This window comes from Oenanthe melanoleuca, chromosome 8, assembly GCF_029582105.1.
Source record: "Oenanthe melanoleuca isolate GR-GAL-2019-014 chromosome 8, OMel1.0, whole genome shotgun sequence".
Classification (NCBI taxonomy): Eukaryota; Metazoa; Chordata; class Aves; order Passeriformes; family Muscicapidae; genus Oenanthe; species Oenanthe melanoleuca.
Genome location: NC_079342.1, coordinates 18,796,283 through 18,814,519, shown reverse-complemented (window position 1 = coordinate 18,814,519; position 18,237 = coordinate 18,796,283). Strand labels below are relative to the sequence as shown.

At 52.3% G+C, this 18,237-nt stretch overlaps 1 protein-coding gene across 1 annotated transcript; it reads left to right on the top strand.

Annotated features, from left to right (window-relative positions):
• Positions 1 to 2,928: 2,928 nt before the first annotated feature.
• Positions 2,929 to 14,683, top strand: LOC130256335 (fatty-acid amide hydrolase 1-like). Its single transcript, XM_056497863.1, has 16 exons — positions 2,929 to 3,054; positions 6,091 to 6,510; positions 7,406 to 7,519; positions 8,188 to 8,331; positions 8,648 to 8,781; positions 9,712 to 9,918; positions 10,262 to 10,302; positions 10,824 to 10,948; positions 11,093 to 11,218; positions 11,423 to 11,520; positions 11,839 to 11,938; positions 12,235 to 12,275; positions 12,656 to 12,695; positions 13,233 to 13,341; positions 14,155 to 14,300; positions 14,384 to 14,683. The coding sequence occupies exons 1-16, from the start codon at positions 2,929 to 2,931 to the stop codon at positions 14,510 to 14,512; spliced, it is 2,100 nt and encodes a 699-aa protein (XP_056353838.1). The 3' UTR covers positions 14,513 to 14,683.
• The last annotated feature ends 3,554 nt before the right edge of the window (positions 14,684 to 18,237 follow it).

Genomic DNA, 18,237 nt, shown 5'->3' with positions numbered 1-18,237 from the left:
GCAGGAATCACCAAGGGCCTCCCCACCACTGCCTGTGCATATCTCTGCCCCTTGGGCCTCCACAGTGATGGGTTGAATCCACCAAAACCAGCTTGGCACGGTGAGTGCCCTCCACTGCTCCATCAGGGTGTGAACCTGGGAGCAGCTGCTGGCTGTACAGACCCTGCAGAGATGCTGGGGGCTGCTCCCCTGCTGTGACTGTGTGTCCCTGCAGAGGTGACACGCGTGGTGATGCTCAAATGGACCCCCACAGACCACAGGGATGTTTGAACTGCCCAACACAGAGCAATCCCAACCTGCAATAGGGCCCAGGAGCTCATCACAAAGTTGCCACCAACCACATCCCCATGGTCCTGGCCTGTGCCTCAGTTTCCCCTCCTGCCCAATGCCTGCCTTGACTGTGTAAATGTAAATTGCAGGTCAGGGGGAGGCCTGCACAGATGAAACCTTCCCCCTGGGAAAATCAGTGTGTATGTCTAAAGTGTGTTACCTTCCATCCCCGGGCAAACAGGGAGAGCTGGAAGTCTGGGCTGCGCTGTAACTGGCTGCCTGTCTCCCTCTCCTGGCCTGTTCAGAAAGTAGGGATCTCAAAAAGGAAAGGGAAAGAGAAGAGAAAGAGAAAGAGAAAGAGAAAGAGAAAGAGAAAGAGAAAGAGAAAGAGAAAGAGAAAGAGAAAGAGAAAGAGAAAGAGAAAGAGAAAGAGATTAAGAGGTAGAGAGAAATTAAAAAAGAAAAGGAAGAGGAAAAAGGAAGAGGAAAAACAACAAACAAAACAAAAAAGGAAACCTCAGTGTTTGTGTGTACTTTTTTTTGCCAGGCAAGCAAACCCACAGTGCCAGTGGCCAAGGAGGTTTGGATTCAGCCCAGTCACTCAGGACCCTGCTATGACCCAGGACCCCGTTTGAATCCAGGCTCCACACTACAGAACAGTGTCACTTTTGGGGAAGACAGGTTTAAACTCGGGGCAGCCCCTGTTACATCAAAACTTGGGCTGTGAGGCTTCAAACACAAATAGTATCAAGTGTTTCCCCTTCTCTGCAATGTTCAGAGAGGGTGGAGATGCCCTTGCTCATCCAGTTCATTCCAATGCCAAGCACTGGAACAGGCTGCCCAGGGAAGTGGCTGTGTCACAGAAACTGGTGGCACTTAACAGATGTGCAGATGTGGCACTCAGGGTTGTGGTTTAGTGGTTAAGGCTCTGACCAGAGCTCCTCTCCAACCCAAATGATTCCGTGGCTCTCCTCGAAAGGGCAGGCAGCCTGCCAGACTAGAGGCACGGTCCTGGCCACAGCAACAAATCCTGGCTGCAGCAAAGCTGACAATGGGCAGGATCAGGTTCAACATGGTCCCAATGGACCAACAGCAGAACTCCCAGCACTTTACAAGAGCACTTAAACCCACCTTGCAATTAAAATGCTGCTCCCCACAAAAGCCTGGGCTGTCTCATCACACAAACAGCCCTATTCCTGCAACACCGCACGTTCAGAGCACGTAACACAGGGTTTAGGATGCAGAAGTCTCCACGTACGAGATTCCTGCCGGGCCAGCAGCTCAATCCTGCTCTCTGGTGGCTGCAGCCGAAAGGCCAAAAGCATCCAGCAGCGATTTCTCCTCGGTGCTCCAAGGAATGCTCACCTGCACTGGAAATGCTCTTTGCCCTTTTTGCATTTAGCTCAGGCTCAGAAGGCAGCTGTGCACAAGGAGATGGAGATCACAGATGGTTTTACGTTCCCTGCTTGAGCAGAGCATGGGTCCCTCCCTGCATGGTCTCCATCACATTTATTTTAAAAGCCCTTCCAAAGCCATGGAAAGCTTTATGTTGCTCAGCACACATTGCCCACAACCCCTGCAGCAGCTTTTCCTGCAATGTCCCTGCCTGTAAACATTCTCCCCAGTGTCATCTCCCTCGAAGGGCCACAGGGTGGGGAGCAAGCTGGGGAGAATTTCTTCTGTATTTCTTCACCCCACCCCTGCTGAGGCATGCCCACGTTCCCAGCCCCAAAAACAGCAGCACAAGGGGCTGTCCCAAGGCTCATGGCACGAGCAGATGTCCCTTGGGACAGCCCCTATAACCTTGCCACCATCACCATCAGTCTCCCAAGGCTGGGCAGTGACTGCCTGTGACCCCAGGACTGGTTTTATCAACTCCATGAACCAGCATCCTACAAAGACTGGGCTCATCCCTTGATATTCTGTGGAGCATTTAATCATCTGCTCCACACTGTCACCCTGTAAAGTTTTAAACAGAGATTACCCCCATTCTTCACTCTGTAAAGCACGATAAAGAACAAGGATGTGTGAAACTTGTCCCCCTGCTCACCAGCTCTGCTGGCTCTGCTCCCCTGCCTGGGCTGCTCAGTGTGTAAGTGTTTGTAAATCTGTGGCAGTACACACAACACCCCATCTCCTGCTCTCCCCCTCCTAGCAGACAGAGTAATTACAGTGCAGCAGTGCCAGCACGAGGCATTTCTGCTGATGAATGCACTCAATCTAAGCACAGTTTTATGTATCATTAATTCCTTTAGCGTTCAAAAAATAACTTTTTTGATGGCAGATAATACTGTAATCACTCATGATTGCCAATAAAATTATCTTCATTGAGCTGTGTAAAACAACTACAGGAGTAATTTTACCCACTTAAAAAATCTTTTTTTTTTCTTATTTATTTTTTAATGCAAAGATGCTTGGACTCAGATTCCTAGAACACAGATCTGTTAGAAATAAGTCCCTACTTCCCCATTTATACAGAAAAGAGGCTGTTGCATAAGGTGCCTTTAGCAATATCAGGGGTCTCCCAAGAGGTCTCTTCCATCCTAGGGACCCTTCTGTTATGATCTCTTCAGTTTTTCCTTCAAGCTACCATGCAACAGCTGCTATGAACACAAGGAGCAAGAGAGTTTGTAAAAATGCAAGTTGCACTTGCAAGTCATGGTCCTCTCCCAGGACAGCTCCTCCTCCACTCTGCTGGTGGAGAAAAAGTGTGATTATTCTCTAATCTGCTTCAGAACAGAGTCCACAAAACTGGCAGCAAACCACGTGTTCAAACTGACTGTGGTAACTCACTCACTCCAGCTGGAAGCAGATTTGGGAGCAGCCAGCCCTTGCACTGACAGAGCTCTGGGGCACAGACAGTGAGGAGGACAAGCACCTTTTTGAGAGTGAAGTGACTACAAAGTGATCAATAAAAGCATCACTGAGCAATTTGGTTGAAACATGCAGTTTTCTTGCATGGACAAAAGAAATCACTCCCACGTGGCCCTGCTCTTGCCCAAGCTGCTGAACAACCTTCTTGCAGGGGTTAAACTCCAGCTCTGAGTGGAGCTGCTTCTTGCAGATAATGTTAACTAACTCCACTCAAGAGTCAGGGACCCACAAGGAGAGAAGAAACAAAGCAAGAAGGACTGCTGGCTGTTGTAAATGTAGCTTGGATCTTCTTCCAGAGAGCCAGATCCCAGGAAGCAGGTGACTGGCAATTGGAGGCAGGAGCAGGTTGTTAATTTCTAGGAAACAGTCTAAAAGCAACAGGGTGAAATGGAAGAAGTGTAAAACTCCTGGGTGAATAGCAAACAAGTTCTTATTTCCTCCCTGGAAATAAGAAGAGTAAATGAGATCAGCTGTGGGAGGCCAAGAGAAGATGCTGCTTCCCTACAGCACACAGATAAACCATGGATCTCCCTGTTCCAGAATGCTGGGAGTGCCAGAATTGGATTGCTTCACATAAGAAATATCTGTGTGAGCACACAGCTATTAATCACTCCAACCTAACCTTGGCTTGAGGAGCCACAGCACTCCAGAAGCCAGGAGACAATGCTAAGGAAAACACCACTCTGTGTTTGCCATGCTCTTGGCACTGTCTGGTGTCAGGTGAACAGGAACTAGCTGGTCCTTCAGCCCCAGCCAGGCTGGCTGACCCTGTGGGATTTGTCACAGATTGGAGAAGATGACAACTTAGTGCTCCTCCTTTGGTAACTGCAGGTCACAGCTCTGTGGACACAAGGAGGTATATGAGCAATGGGGAAAGAAGCCTCACAGATCCAGAAGATCCTTTAATCCTCCCTTAGCCACAGGCTCCCTGCCTGCCAGGCAGTGGAGGAGGAGCAGGAGTAGGATCAGTCCTCAGTTCCAGCACTCCAAGCCCCATTTGCAGTAGCATATGGGCAGCTCTATGGACACAACAGCAGCAAAGGGCTGCAAGGAGACACCAGTGTCCCACAGGGACACCAGGGCATCACTTGGCCCATGAGCCAGCCCTTGGCTGCCACCCCAGGCCATGGGGAACAGGGCCAGACCCATTTCACCTCACCCAGCCAGTGCCAGGCAGCTGTCCTGGGCAGGCATTGCCACCACCCAGCTCCCCAGCTCTGCCCTGGGCCACCCCTGGCACAGCTCTGCTGGCAGCTGGGCCACAGCACAGACCTGCTGGGTTTTGGGATTTACCATGCCCTAGTCATCCTCCTGGACCTGGCTGGCCCCAGCAGAGAGCCAACCCTTACCACTGTCCTGAATGATGCTTCAACCTCACTTATTCACCCCCACACATTTCTCCAGGGAAGGGGAGAAGGAGAATCTCCAGCTCCTGCAGGCACAGGTGCTCCAGGCATAACTCTCCTACTTTGTTTTCTTCCCTTTCACAAAATGACCTACAGAAGTTGAAAATTGTTCCTGCATGAGAGACTTCAAGCTAAGGATTTAAATTAGAGGGAAGAAGGCTGGAGATGTAATTTTTTTTCTTCCACAAGAACTAGTTTTAACTTCTGTTTCACCAAAGTTCCCTTTCTTGTTTTCATGTTGAAAGACCTCAGTGCACATGGTTTTACAGCCTGCAAGGGAACAGTCTCATTTTGGCATTGTGCTGCCATGGGGTGAGATCAGTGCAGGTGCCTGGAGACTCCAGGGTGAGAAAGAAGGAAAAGGGAGATAGGGATCACAGATATCGTGTGCTCTGCCAGCCTTGAGCTCATTACATCCTCCTGACTCATGGGAAGGGCACTCCTGCCAACCCATTCCTCTCCGGAGCCAACTGCAGTGCCCTTGGGAATTTGCAATCTTGTTATAACTCTCGGAACCCCACAGTCTAAAAAAGGGCAGGGAGGGGGAAGGAAAAATAAGAAGTTAAAGAAAAAGAAAAAACTTCTGGGAAAACCGCTGTTCTTGCATGTGATTTCCTTGACGCAGGAGACAACAGGCAGCTGCATATCCTCAGAGCGAGAAGGCAAGAAGGAGCTCATGAGGACTGAGTATTTTTGAGGGTTCAGTATCCTTCAGCAAAGAGCCCCAGGACAGGGAGTGCGTCCAGCACACCCCAGGACATTGTGGATGCACAGCACAGCAGCTCCCTCCAAGGGTGCCAGGCTCTGGCACGAGTGGCTGCCAGAGGAGCCCTGAGATCCTGCAGACTGAAAGAAATACAGCCAGTGGCCTGAGCAATAATGCCAGCAAAATCGAGTCCGGGTGCATCAAGTCCCACCTCATTTTCTAGCTCAGCATCTTGCCCAGGGGCGGCTTGGCAGGCTCTCATCCTGCTGGGAAGTGAGAAAACATCCCAGATTCTTCCCAACAGGTTTTACACAACCCTACGGGCAGTATCTAAACTGGATCGCTTGAAATATTTTCTGACAGACTTTTGGAAGTCGTGGAGGGTTTGTTGTTTTGTTTTTTTTAAGGACAGACCCCTCGCGAGGCTGGTGATGAAGAAATTATTCTGGAGTTTCCCTCAACACGGAGTGCAAGGCAGCAGAAAGCAGGGGTGCCGGATACCGCTGTTAGGAGCCACGGCACTCTGCACAGCACAGGCACACTCGTGCTCTGCCAGCGACAAGTGAACTCCGCTGGGCACTGCCTGCGCCATGTATTGTTTCTAAAAAGAAACATAAAATTAGTAATAAATAAATAAATAAATAAATAAATAGAATTTTCCCACACAGCCGCTTGGCTCCAGGAAATTCAGAAGAGTCGGGTACCTTTGGGACTCCCCTCCGTCCTGCCTTGGTCCTCCAAGCCAAGACTGCTCCTCCCAGAGGAGCCGAAAAATTACAGGCAGACCAAAACCTCCCTGGGCCAACAGAAAAACCAATAAACCTTATCATCTAGAGACCACCCAGCACAGGGAGGGGCGAGCCCTCCTCCAGCCGCTTTTCCTGCTGCCGAGCCTCCCCGCCGTGCCCGCACGGCAGCAAACCGGTTAAGGTCTGTCCGGCTCGGAATCCCGCCCAGGTTTTGGCTCGCCCTCGCCGCGGGCGGGTGCCCCTGGCCGGCCGGGCGGGCGGTGCGGTGCGGGGCTGGGCCGCGCTGCCGCTGCCGCTGCCGGTGCCGGTGCCGATAGCGGGGCCGCTGCCGGGGCTGGCCATGCGGGTGCCGCTGCCGGCGCTGCTGGGCGGCTCGGCGCTGCTGCTGCTGCTGCTGCGATGGCGGCGGCGCCGGGCGCTCTGGAGGAAGGTGGCGCTGGCGCAGGAGCGGCAGGAGCGCAGCCTGGTGCGGATGGAGGCGGCGGCGCAGCGCTTTCGGGAGCAGGTGAGCCGCACCTGGGCCGCCGCCCCGGCGGGCTGCCAGCCCGGCTGCTCCGCAGGGCCCCGCGGGGATGCGGTGCTGGTGTTTCGCCTTTCTGAGTCGATATATAGCTGTCGGCACCGCGGCGATGGGCGCTGGGCAGGGATGGGGAGAAGCGCGGCGTGGGGCAGCGGGAGGTCGCGCGTTATCCCAGTTGCACTCGCTCGGGAAATCCCTGTGTGACAGCTCCCCGTGGCCCCGGTGGGAGGCTGGGGCAGCAGGAAGAGGCGACATGCGGTGTGTTATCGGCAGGGGCCAAAGTGCAGCCGCAGCTGCAGGCAGGGATGCGCTGGTCCCTGCAGGCGGCTGGAGCAAAGCCGCTCAGGTCCAGAGTCCAGCTCGCAGCCGTGAGGTTTGATACATTTTTCATGATGTTTGGTAAGTGGTGAAGAAAACTCTGCTGACCCAAAAATTACCAGCCCAGGGGCTCCCTGGTTTTTACACTTCCCTGTGCAAGTATCTTATAGTGCCAGGAGAATTACTGGCTCCTGGTTTATTCCTTGATGGAAAAATTTATATAAACATGCCGCCAACTCCTACTGTAATTCAGCAAGAGCATTGCACTGAGCTGTTCCCCCAGGCCTGGCCGTGACCTGTCTGAACAAAGCTGTGAAAGGCTTTATTTTAATTAGTAGGTGCTTGGTAAGACCGGTCTGAACAGGAAAAATGCTGAGAAAGCCAGGGCTAGTACTGGCCCTGAGGGTTTCACACCATGCTCATTGGTGTCAGGTAGAGCCGGATGTGGTCTTGAGCAGATAGCACCTTCAGTGACTAAATGGCAGATATTTTTTGGGTGAGAAAGGAGGAATCCATCAGCTGAAGCACAGGTGTGACATTGCCTGTTCAACCTCTCCCACAGCATCCTTCTGTGAACCCGGTCTCCATCCTGTCTCTGCCGTTGCCGGAGCTCTCCAAGAAGCTCCGAGATGGCTCCCTGCCTCCAGACCACGTCTTCTATGCCTATGTGGGCAAGGTGAGGAGCAGGGGTGGTGGGGCAGCATCTCACCCACTCTGGGGCTAGATTTTTTGGGGAGGAGTGCAATACAAGGTTAAAACCTGGCTTGAATGCTGTCACTGCTCACTAACCAGTGGTGGGCTCTCTGTGAGTGGTTAGAGGGCTGGGCATCTGGCTAGATGGGCATCATAGTTCTCAGCTTGGTTTGGAGGAAAAAGGAGCAGCAGGCAGCATCTGCAGAGCCCACACCTTCCCTAGGGCAGGTATGCCTGCAGGGAAATTGCAGAGTGCTGCTGTTGTCTCCTCTCCATCTCCAAATGGGTTGCTAAACCTCAAAAAGTCAGTGTTTGTGTTCATTCTCTACTTTTGCTCAATGTTCTGATCACTTCCTGGGTTCCCTCTTTGGGACTATCATTTATGCCACCCCAGAAGCTCGAAGAAGAGAATACTCTGAGAATTCATCTGAGCTGAGTGCCTCCCTTCATCACACACAAGCTGGCACTATGGCCCTGCTGTGTCCATCTTGGAGTTTGGCTTGGAAAGTAGCAGGAAGGGCTGCCCTGATACCAGCTGTGCAGATGGGAGCAGGAAAAGGGGGAACAGGCAGGTGTCCTTTGCAGAGCAGAGGTCATTGTGCAGCACCATGGGCTGTGACTCACCTGTGGCCTTGTCCTGCTTTCCCCCAGGCCCTCCAAATTGCCACAGAAACCAACTGCATCACGGAGTTTCTGCAGGAAAGCGAGAGCCAGCTGCGCAAAGTCAAGCTGATGGAGAGACAGGGTCTGCTCTATGGGGTGCCTGTCAGCATCAAAGACTCCATCGACTGCCAGGTACCACCAGCACAATTCCACATGTGTCCCAAAGTCCCTGTGCGTTGAAGTTTGGGAGGAGGGAGCTTTGGCTTCAGCATCTGGCTTGACTTTGTCATAGCTGCTGTGGAATGGGCTGCCTGCACAGCAGAGGGGCTTTGCTGCCTGTATGCCCTGTGGGCCAACAGAGAAGTGTGGTCAGATTTGCCATTGACACACCTTTAACGTGTGTGTGATGGCTGGAGGTGCATGTATGCACTTAAATGTGTAGATAAAAGTGTGGGGACAGGGAGAATTGCAATCCTTTATCTGAAAACTTCATTGTCCTCTTTTCCAGGGTCATGATTCCACGTTGGGGTTCATAAAACACCTCAATAAACCTGCAGCAGAGGACAGCGTGGTGGTGCAGGTGCTCAAGAGACAGGGGGCAATTCCATTTGTCAAAACCAATGTTCCCCAGTCCCTCATCAGGTAGGTGGGTGCTCTGTTCCCTCAGCACACCAGCAGTGCTCTCTTCCTCCTCTCAATAGAGGGGTTCTATCTGGTCTCATTCTCATTTCCCACTTCTTTTTATGTAACACTCCATTCTTTGTGTCTATAAATTTCATTTTAAAAAGTAAACATTTACACTGAGGATAAAAATGGTCTCTAGTTCCACATGAAATCAAGAAGCAGAAGAGGAGGAGAAGAGGAGAGAAACATCTCCTCTCAGAGATGATCCTATTAACTCTAAAATGCAAACACATATTCATGGAAGGGGAAGCTAGTTAAGCTAATGGCCTTAAATTATTCTGCCCCCAAACCTCCTGCTCCATCTGGTAAGATCACTCTTGGAGTCACTGATATGTGGTGTGCTCAGGTGTTCTCTGCTGTACAGCCATCCTTCTGAGTGTCTTTGTGTCCTGCTGAGTGAGCTCTGACAAAGCTCCTCTGTGGGTGACTATTGCCCAAGCCCTGTGCCTTCCTTAAGGTGATGTGGCAATGAGTGATCACAGTTCAAAAAAGCCACACAAAGAGGTTGCCCCACTTTTAGATTTTACACCACTTTCTGGTGTAAATTCCAGTGTCAAATACCTCTGCAGTTGGCATTTGGCCTGTGCTCAAGCAGGGGCTCAGCTTCGGGTGACCTGTGGCACTTGGCTACCTGAACAGGAAGACTTTCCAGGAGGGTTAATGTATTTGTGCTGCCAGAGGTTCTCTCTGGGACAGGTTTAATGTCAGTGAAATAAGCTGTCAGTGAATTCAGGGAAAGGTTTATGGTCTTCACAACCACTGTAAATGATGTCAGTGTAACAATGTGAATTACCTGATGGCCTTCTCAGGGTCTTTTAGCAGTGACTGGGCTCCACAGCAGCAGGTAGCTGAGCTCCTCACTTGCAATATTTCTCTCTCTCTTTTCAGCTATGACTGCAACAACTTAATCTTTGGTCAGACCCGCAACCCTCTGCTGTACACCCGGAGCCCCGGGGGCTCCTCAGGTGGAGAAGGAGCACTTGTAGGAGGTGGTGGGTCCATCCTGGGCATTGGGACAGATGTAGGAGGGAGCCTACGTTTTCCTGCTGCCTTCTGTGGGATCTGTGCAATCAAACCCACAGGGAACAGGCTCAGGTACTGTGAGAAATGCAGTGATGTCTCTGGGTGACACCCACTCTACCAACCACTGTGCTGGGATGTTCCTGCTCCTGTGGGCAAGGGAAACTTGGGAGGAGCTGGGAAGAGCTCCTTTATCCCTCCTGCCTGGGCAATATCTGAGACCTATGTGGAGGGAAGCATGAGTCCCCCAGAATGGAGGTGGGGAAACCTCTTAATCTGCATGCTTAGGGGAAGGTTCTTCCTAGACTGTGTCTCTTTCTCTTGGCCCTGCCTTCATATCTTCAGTTTTAATTAGTACTTGCTCTTGCTAATGAAAACTACTCAGCTGCTGTATTTTGTGTGTCTCTTTTCTTTACAGCAAAAGAGGAGTAATGTCTGGGATCGTTGGGCAGAAGGCAGGTAGGTTGATGTCTGTGCCCCAGCAGCAGGGCAGGGGTGAGAAGGACCCTCAGCTGGTTCTGGGGGACTTTCTCCATCACCTTTAGAGAGAAGCAGGTTTCCTTTCAGGGATTTTTTCAGAGAGCTGCCCCAATACTGTGATTTTGTTTTTCTACATAGCTGAGAGGAGCTGTTTGTGTAGCATAAACCACAAAACAACCTGTTACCACAGGGTGTGGCTGTCTGTCACTGCTTGGTGGGATTACCCGTCAAAGGGAGTGTCTGATGTTATCCTCCTGTCACGATTGACAAAGCTTTTGTTTGGTTTGTTTTTTAGGTCATGACATGGAGATGTCAGGGTGCATATTAATGGATAGCAACTCATGGTGGACCTGTGGGTGGGAAGACACTTGTGGGCATCCCCTGCCCAATTCTTAGAGAGGAACTGTTGCCAGCACTAGGTTAAGACAAAACAATGCCAAGATGTCCTGTTTTTACAGAACATTCCCTCAGCTGTGAATCCCTCCTGTGGTCTCTTCCAGTGGCTGCAGCAGTGGGGCCGATGGCCAAGGACGTGGAGAGCCTGGCGCTGTGCCTGCGGGCGCTGCTGTGCGAGGACATGTTCAGCCTGGACAGCACAGTGCCGCCCCTGCCCTTCAACCAGGAGGTGCAGAGCCTGCGGGGACAGACCTCTGGTCAGGGGACAGCTGCGGGCTGGGAGCACCTCACCTCGGGCAGAGCCGAGCGCTGCCTTGCAGAGCAGCCCCGGGGGGGTGTGCTGCCGGCCCTGCAGCATCTCCCCTCCCTGCAGGTGTACTCCAGCACGCAGCCCCTCCGCATCGGCTACTACGAGACGGATTTCTTCACCATGCCCAGCCCGGCCATGAGGCGCGCGGTCCGTGAGACCAAGCAGCTCCTGGAGGAGGCTGGCCACACGGTAGGGACACAGGGGGACGAGCCCAGCCCGTGCCTTCTGACTCAGCAGTTGTTGCTCAAAGGGAAAAAACGTTGTTTTCAAGGAAGGATGGTGGTTTTCCTGTGGGCTTGTCAGGAAATTCTCAGCTCGGCCTGTTTCAAGCCCTCAATGGCCTCTCCCAAACGGTGCCTGTGCCACTGATCCCCTTCTCTGTTGTCCTTCCAGCTGGTGCCCTTCGAACTCACAAATGTGGACCACGTGGTCTTTAACTACTGTGTCAGGGGGATGTTCACCGATGGAGGCAGGTCCTTTGTCAAGAACTTGTAAGTGTGGCCTGGAATGGTTTGGTGGGATTGGTACAGCTCTATAAAAATCCTCCCTAGGGTCTGGCTGGACGTGGGATACAGCTAGCAGATCTGGTGGATGTAGGTAACCTTGGTTCTGTTTGGGATTGTTATCAGCCTTGGAAGGAGGATGGGAGCTGACATCCTGTAAATGCTGTGAGAATCAAGTGTTGCCCAGCAGAATGGAGCAAACCTCTTTTTGTCACTCAGATAAGCTGTTCAGAGGGGCTGGCTGAGAAAAGGTGATGTGCTGTGATTGCTTCCTACGCTGCTCAGATAATCCCCCTGTCCTTTCAGCAAAGGGGAGTTGGAGAAAGGCGGCTCTGCGCTGTTCCTCTCGCTGGCAAAGGCACCTCACTGGCTGAAAACCCTCCTCTGCTGGATTTCCAAACCTTTCGTAAGGTCCATTTCTTTCTAGTGTAGACAGAGTTAAGCTGCATGTGAGTGACTTGTGCCCCATTGCAGCAAGGCTTTCTCAAAGAGAAGTCTCTGGGCGGTGTTACCTGGCTGTGGTCAAACCCATCTCCAAACTGGAGTGATGCTATTTCTGTTCCTTCTCTCCCCACTTTGGGGAAAACCCACAAGTCTGGCCTGAACACTGAGGAAACAGCTTCTATTTGTGACTGAGCTGTCTCAGAGGACAGAGATTCACATCAGATTCATATAATTTTTTTTTCACTTTCTCCTGCTCAGGTGCCTCGACTTTCAAGTATCATAAGAAGTATGGAAGAAAAGTGAGTAAATCTGAGCCTGAGCAAATGTGTGAAATTTTGTTTTGCAGCAGTGTTTGCTGCATTATTGATACTGCTGCAGCTGCATGTGTCTGAGAGAATGCAAGGCAGATGCAAGGGTGGGAGAAAACAGAGCAATTTGTGTCATCACCATAACCCTGCAGGGTTTAGAAAACTGTTTGGGAATTGAGGGTGGGAATGAGAGCAGGGTCATAGCCTTTTGCTTAGGAAGAGGATGAAGCCTATGGGGATGAAGTATTATGGTGTTGGTTTCAGCACTGATTAATGCATCCATCATGCCAAGAGGTAGGGACCTCATAAGGCAGAAAGAATATGTATGCACAGAGAAGGATGCTTTTCATTGGGTTTGTTTCCTTTTACAGCACAGTGGATGAAGTCTGGAATCTTCATCAAGAAATTGAGGTAAAATATTACAGTTTGGGGTTACATAGTTTTTATTTTATTTTTCTGTGGGAAGAGGCAGATTCAGCACTCACCAAGGTTAGGAGATGATCAGGTGTCTGGTGATGTAAGGTGGGACCACATCACTCCTCAACAGATCTCAATGGATGTGCAAGTTCTCAGCACATATAAAGATTAGGACAACATGTAGGCAAGTTCATGATGCCAAACCAGACCTGAATTTTTGACACCTGCACATAAAGATGTAGGTAATCGGGCATGCCTTTATTTCCCTTCTGGTTTTCCAAATCACCCTGTGCCTGTGCACTCAGCCCTTGCCCACCTCCAGCTTCCCAGGGAGAGGGTGCTTTGTGAGCTGGGAGGAGTATTGTCCAGGCAGCAAAGCATTGCTGGATTTTAGCAGCATCAAGCCTGATGCAGCCTGTTGGCTGCTCCCAGAGAAGAGCCAAGAGCCCAGCTGGATGCCCAGGGAGCCTCAGCCAGCAGCTGTGGGACAGTAGATCCACCCCACTGACCACCAGCACATTTCCTCCCCAGGACTTTCGGCACCAGTTCATTGCCCAGTGGAACAAGCTGAATCTGGATGTGATGCTTTGCCCCATGCTGGGCCCAGCTTTTGGCATTGGCTACCCTGCAAAGCTCTCAGGTAGGGGACTGGCAGGGCACCTCTGCTGTGGCACTGTGCCAGTGTCCATGAGCAGCTTTCCTCCTCCCCTCTCATCCCTGGGCTGCTGGCCAGCAGCAGGAAGAGCTCAGCTCTTGGGACAGCTGCAGCCTAGACAGGGGATGCACCTGGAACAGCCCCCTGGTGTAGTGGGAGCCAAAGGGCAGATTTCCATCCCTCAGCCAGTGCAGGCACCTCATTTCCTAGTGTGAGTGCCCCATTTCCCAGTGCCAGCCCCCCATTTCCCAGTGCTGGTGCCCCATTTCCCAGTGTGAGTACCCCATTTCCCAGTGCCAGCCCCCCATTTTCCAGTGCCAGTGCCCATTTCCCAGTGTGAGTGCCCCATTTCCCAGTGCCAGTGCCCATTTCCCAGTGCTGGTGCCCCATTTCCCAGTGTGAGTACCCCATTTCCCAGTGCCAGCCCCCCATTTTCCAGTGCCAGTGCCCATTTCCCAGTGTGAGTGCCCCATTTCCCAGTGCCAGTGCCCATTTCCCAGTGCTGGTGCCCCATTTCCCAGTGTGAGTACCCCATTTCCCAGTGCCAGTGCCTATTTCCCAGTGTGAGCGCCCATTTCCCAGTGCCAGTGCCCATTTCCCAGTGCAGTGCCCCATTAGCTGGACTCTCCCACAGGGGGGTGAAGGCTTTCCTGTGCAGGCTCTGCCATGTCCCTTTCCCAGTGCCATTGCCCATTTCCCAGTGCCAGTGCCCATTTCCCAGTGCAGTGCCCCATTAGCCAGGCTCTCCCACAGAGGGGTGAAGGCTTTCCTGTGCAGCTCTCCATGTCCCTTTCCCAGTGGCAGTCAGCTACACCATGCTGTACAACGCCCTGGACTTCCCTGCCGGCGTTGTGCCCGTCACGCTGGTGACGGACGAGGACGAGGAGCAGCTGAAGGGCTACAGGGGCTACTACCGGGACTGGTGGGACCGCACCCTGCCCAAGGTGAGTGCTGCCAGGTCTGCAGGGCCAGCTGGAGCTCCCCCAGCCTCCCTGGTGTCCCCAAGCCCTGTCCCTCTCTGTGCCAGGCGTTCCGCGGCGGTGTGGGGATGCCCGTGGCCGTGCAGTGCGTGGCTCTGCCCTGGCAGGAGGAGCTGTGCCTGCGCTTCATGAAGGAGGTGGAGACCCTCAGCCTGAAGAAGAACAGTTTCTTCTGAGCCCCCAGCCTCAGCTGGAGCAGGAGCCCAGCTAAGAGCAGCTGACCCACAGGACTGTGGTTCTGCTCAGTGATGCCTGGGCTGGCTGCTAGCTTTGGGAGCAAGGGGAAAGCTCTGATGTGGTGGAGCTCTTCCAATCATTGTCCTAACACAGTAATTTTTATTATCTGAGTGGTATTTCAAATCTCTGTCTGTGTGTGGGGTTGGGATGGATGTTAATCACCCCAGGGAAATACAAGAACATGAACTTTCTCTCACAAATGGGGAAACTGGGGCAGGGCAACTGGTTCTGTCTGAGATGCTCAGACTAGATTACTGGAGCACTGTGGGGACAGGGATTTTCCCCTGAGGATGAGATCTGGCGTTTTCCCAGCACAGAAGAGCAGTCAGAAGGGAAAGCTGAGCCTGTATGCAGACTCTGGCAAGCAGGGATGGAGCTGGCCCACTTCCCACAGCATAGGGCTGCTGGCACCCTGCACATCAGGAAGGAGAAATCATGGAATTACAGAACACTTTGGGTTGCAGGGCCCCTTGGAGATACCTCCTTCCAATCCCCTTCCACAGGCAGAGACACCTTCCCTGGACCAGGCTGTTCAGAGTCCCACCCAGCCAGGTCTTGAGCACTGCCAGGAATGAGGCATCCACAGCTTCTCTGGGCAGCCTGTGCCAGGGCCTCACCACCCACAAGAAAAGAATTCCTTACCTCTTACCTCAATCCACCCCCTTGCAGTTGGAAGCCTGTATTGAGCAGCATGCCAGGGTCAAATGGACAGTGCACATCTTCTCCTCCCATTTGGCCCATGCCAGCTTTTCCAGCAGGATTTTCCACCCACTTTTGCTGGGATTGGCAGCACTGGCTGCTCCTGGCAGGTTTCCAAGGGAATGCCACAATGCAAAAGTGTTTTCCTAATGCGGGAATGTCAAAAGCAGATTGTAAAAAAAAAAGCTCTGGCAGGATTAATGTTTGGGTTTTTGATTTATTATTGTAGTTTAAACCATGCAAAAGCATGGAGTGTTTTCACTTTGTGGGCTTGGGACAGTGTTTATCACAGCCAAGGAGAAAGCAGCCCCCAAGGACCCCCATTCTGTATCAGCAGGCTTTGGGAACAGGGGGGAGGGAGCTCCAGGCATCCCATGACTGAATGCTATGTAGAGCCAAGCCCTGAAGAGCCTGGGTGTGGTTACAGGTGCTTTCTTCCCACACAGAAAATGCTGGATGTGGTTATATGTTTATTTTAGAATCCAAGCCTGGAGGACTTGTCCCAGGAAAAGCAGTGCCACGTGCAGCCCTGCTCCCCGAGCCAAGCACCACATCACTGTTAGTTTAACCACTCTCTCCCTGGCACTGAGGTGTGCAGGGTGTGGAGGCCAAGCCATGGAGCCAGCACTGAGCCTGAGCCTGTAATTATTCCTCACTGGAAGCCCTGAGCAGAGCCCTCCAGCCAGCCATCCATGCACAGCAGCAGGCAGGGCTGGAGCTGCTGGGGGCTCTGGGGACACAGGGACCAGCTGCAGGCTGCTCCCAGGTTGGTGTGAGTGGCAGCACTGAGGCACTAAAGGCTGGGATGGGGCAATGAAGACCAGTCAGTGGGGAGAGGTTGGTGACATCCCCACTGAGTTGTTTGGCTCATTTTGCTGCTGATAGGGAGGATCCTCCTCAGTTTTCAGTCAGCAGTTTCTCTGCAAGGTCTCACGTCTTCCTCAGGAATAATCCCATGGACATGTCTGTAACAGGCAAGAGGGTAACATGATATAGCAGCACAACCACTGCCTTCAGTCCCCAAAAAGACCCCTCCACCAGAGAGCAATGGGCCACTGCTCTCCCCTTACAGGCTGGAGCAGAGCCAGTGTCTCTCCAGATACAGGGGGGTTGCCTTTCCTCTTGGCAATGAGCTCTCAGAGGCATCCCCTGTCCCTTCCCTGACAGCTTGCACGTGCTTGAGAGCTGAGAGAAACTTAATTTTTGCAGCCTCTGCTTTTCACACTGAGCCACAGAGCAGTGCTGGGCAGGGGGAGCACCTGTGGCTGGTAAGACAACATGGTCCAGCTCCTTTGCATTCTGCTGGCTGCAGGATGGTTAGAAACAGGAGAGCAGACTCTGGATCCATCAGAGGGGATTTCCAAAAGTGCTCACCCTTTGATTCAAGTTGCCAAAATGCTTTTGAAGGGGCTTTTCTTGAACATGATACGGAGCAGTCAGTCCTTGAAGGCACTTTCAGAGAGTTCCTGCATTTCCAGAGCTGCACCTTCATTCTCTTGGTTCTCCTGGGCTCCCATCTCCACAGGCACAGTTCCACTGCCTACATGAGGCTCCCCAGGACAAGCAGAACCACATTTTCCCAGGCTCAGGGGGCTGCAAGTGGTGCTGCCTGAGGGACAGGGGTGATGGCTGAGCAGTTCTTGCTGATGGGCTTCAGTGCCCATTAATTATCACCCGTGGGTGTAGCAGGGCCAGCCCAGAGCTGGGCTTTGCTGCCATCCAGCTCTGTGTGCAGCCAGGCACAGGTACAGCACTGGCTGGGCAGACAGCCCTGGGGACACCCCCACCTTGGGAACCCCCCACTGCTCTGCAGCCTGACCCACAGGGCTGCTCCAGCAGCCAGACCCTTTCAAAGCCACGCTCTGCAAAGTCCATTCCTGCACTCTGTTAAAGCAGCTCTGCTTCAGAGCTGACCCTGCACAGCAGTGCAGTCTGCCTTCATCAGCCCTCCAAGGAGTAGGTGGGAGAGCCAGGTGTCTGCAGCTGGACTTGAAAGACAGAAATCATGACCCAAGAGTGACTGTGGTAGGTCCTGGATCCATCCTAGGAGACCTTTGTGTCCTCCTGGCTCTGCTGTGCAGCTCAGCTGCAGCTGTGGTGCTTCTGAAATGGCTGGGAAGGAGGCAGGTCCAGAAGAAGACGGATGGGGCAAGGAGGTCTCAGCATCTGGCCCTGGAGAGAATGGAGAAGGCAGCTCACAGGCTTAAGCAAGAGGTAAATTTGGGGTATGTGCAAGGCAGGGATTATAAATTGGATAACCAAAGGAATGGGGGAGCTCTGATCAATCCCTTGTGAATGGTGGATGGGGCACAGACATGTTTTGTGAGGGTCATCACCTCCATTGCCTCAAAAGGCCCTCCCACAAAAGACAGTGCAAATTAAGTATCTCTCAATACAGACCCATTCAGGAATTCCTGAGAATGAAAGAAAAATTGGAGCTTGGGACCTTCTCATTCAGGTCACCACCCCAGACCTTCCCTGCCCATCCTCCTCAAGCATCCCTTGGCATCCATCCATGCCCAGCCTTTCCTCTCCCATCTCTTTCCTCTGCCCCTTCATAAGGATCTGTCTGCCCCATCAAAGCACAAGGAGGTTCCACATCCTTCCAACATCTGCACATCAGTGACCAAAAGCCATTTCCTCCTGCCCAAGTCCAGGTAAAGAAGCACCTAGATTTTAGGAGGTCAGGCCTTTGGAACTGTCTTCAACACAGAATAAATGCCTCCTGCTTTTCTTTTCTTGGAAGGGAGATTGCAAACAGCCCACACCCATTTTTTTCCCCTTGTTAATGATAAATTTTAGCTGGTTGAACTGGTATTCAGTGAGCTAGAGTTAGAAGGGGAGTGAAGGCCTGTAAGAGAGTAAACAGAGACAGATCAAACCACACCTACAGGTTCATGCAGCTCTCTAGTCAAGGTGCAGTTTTCTGCCTGTTTTGGTTTTGGTTTTATGAACTAAGACTCAG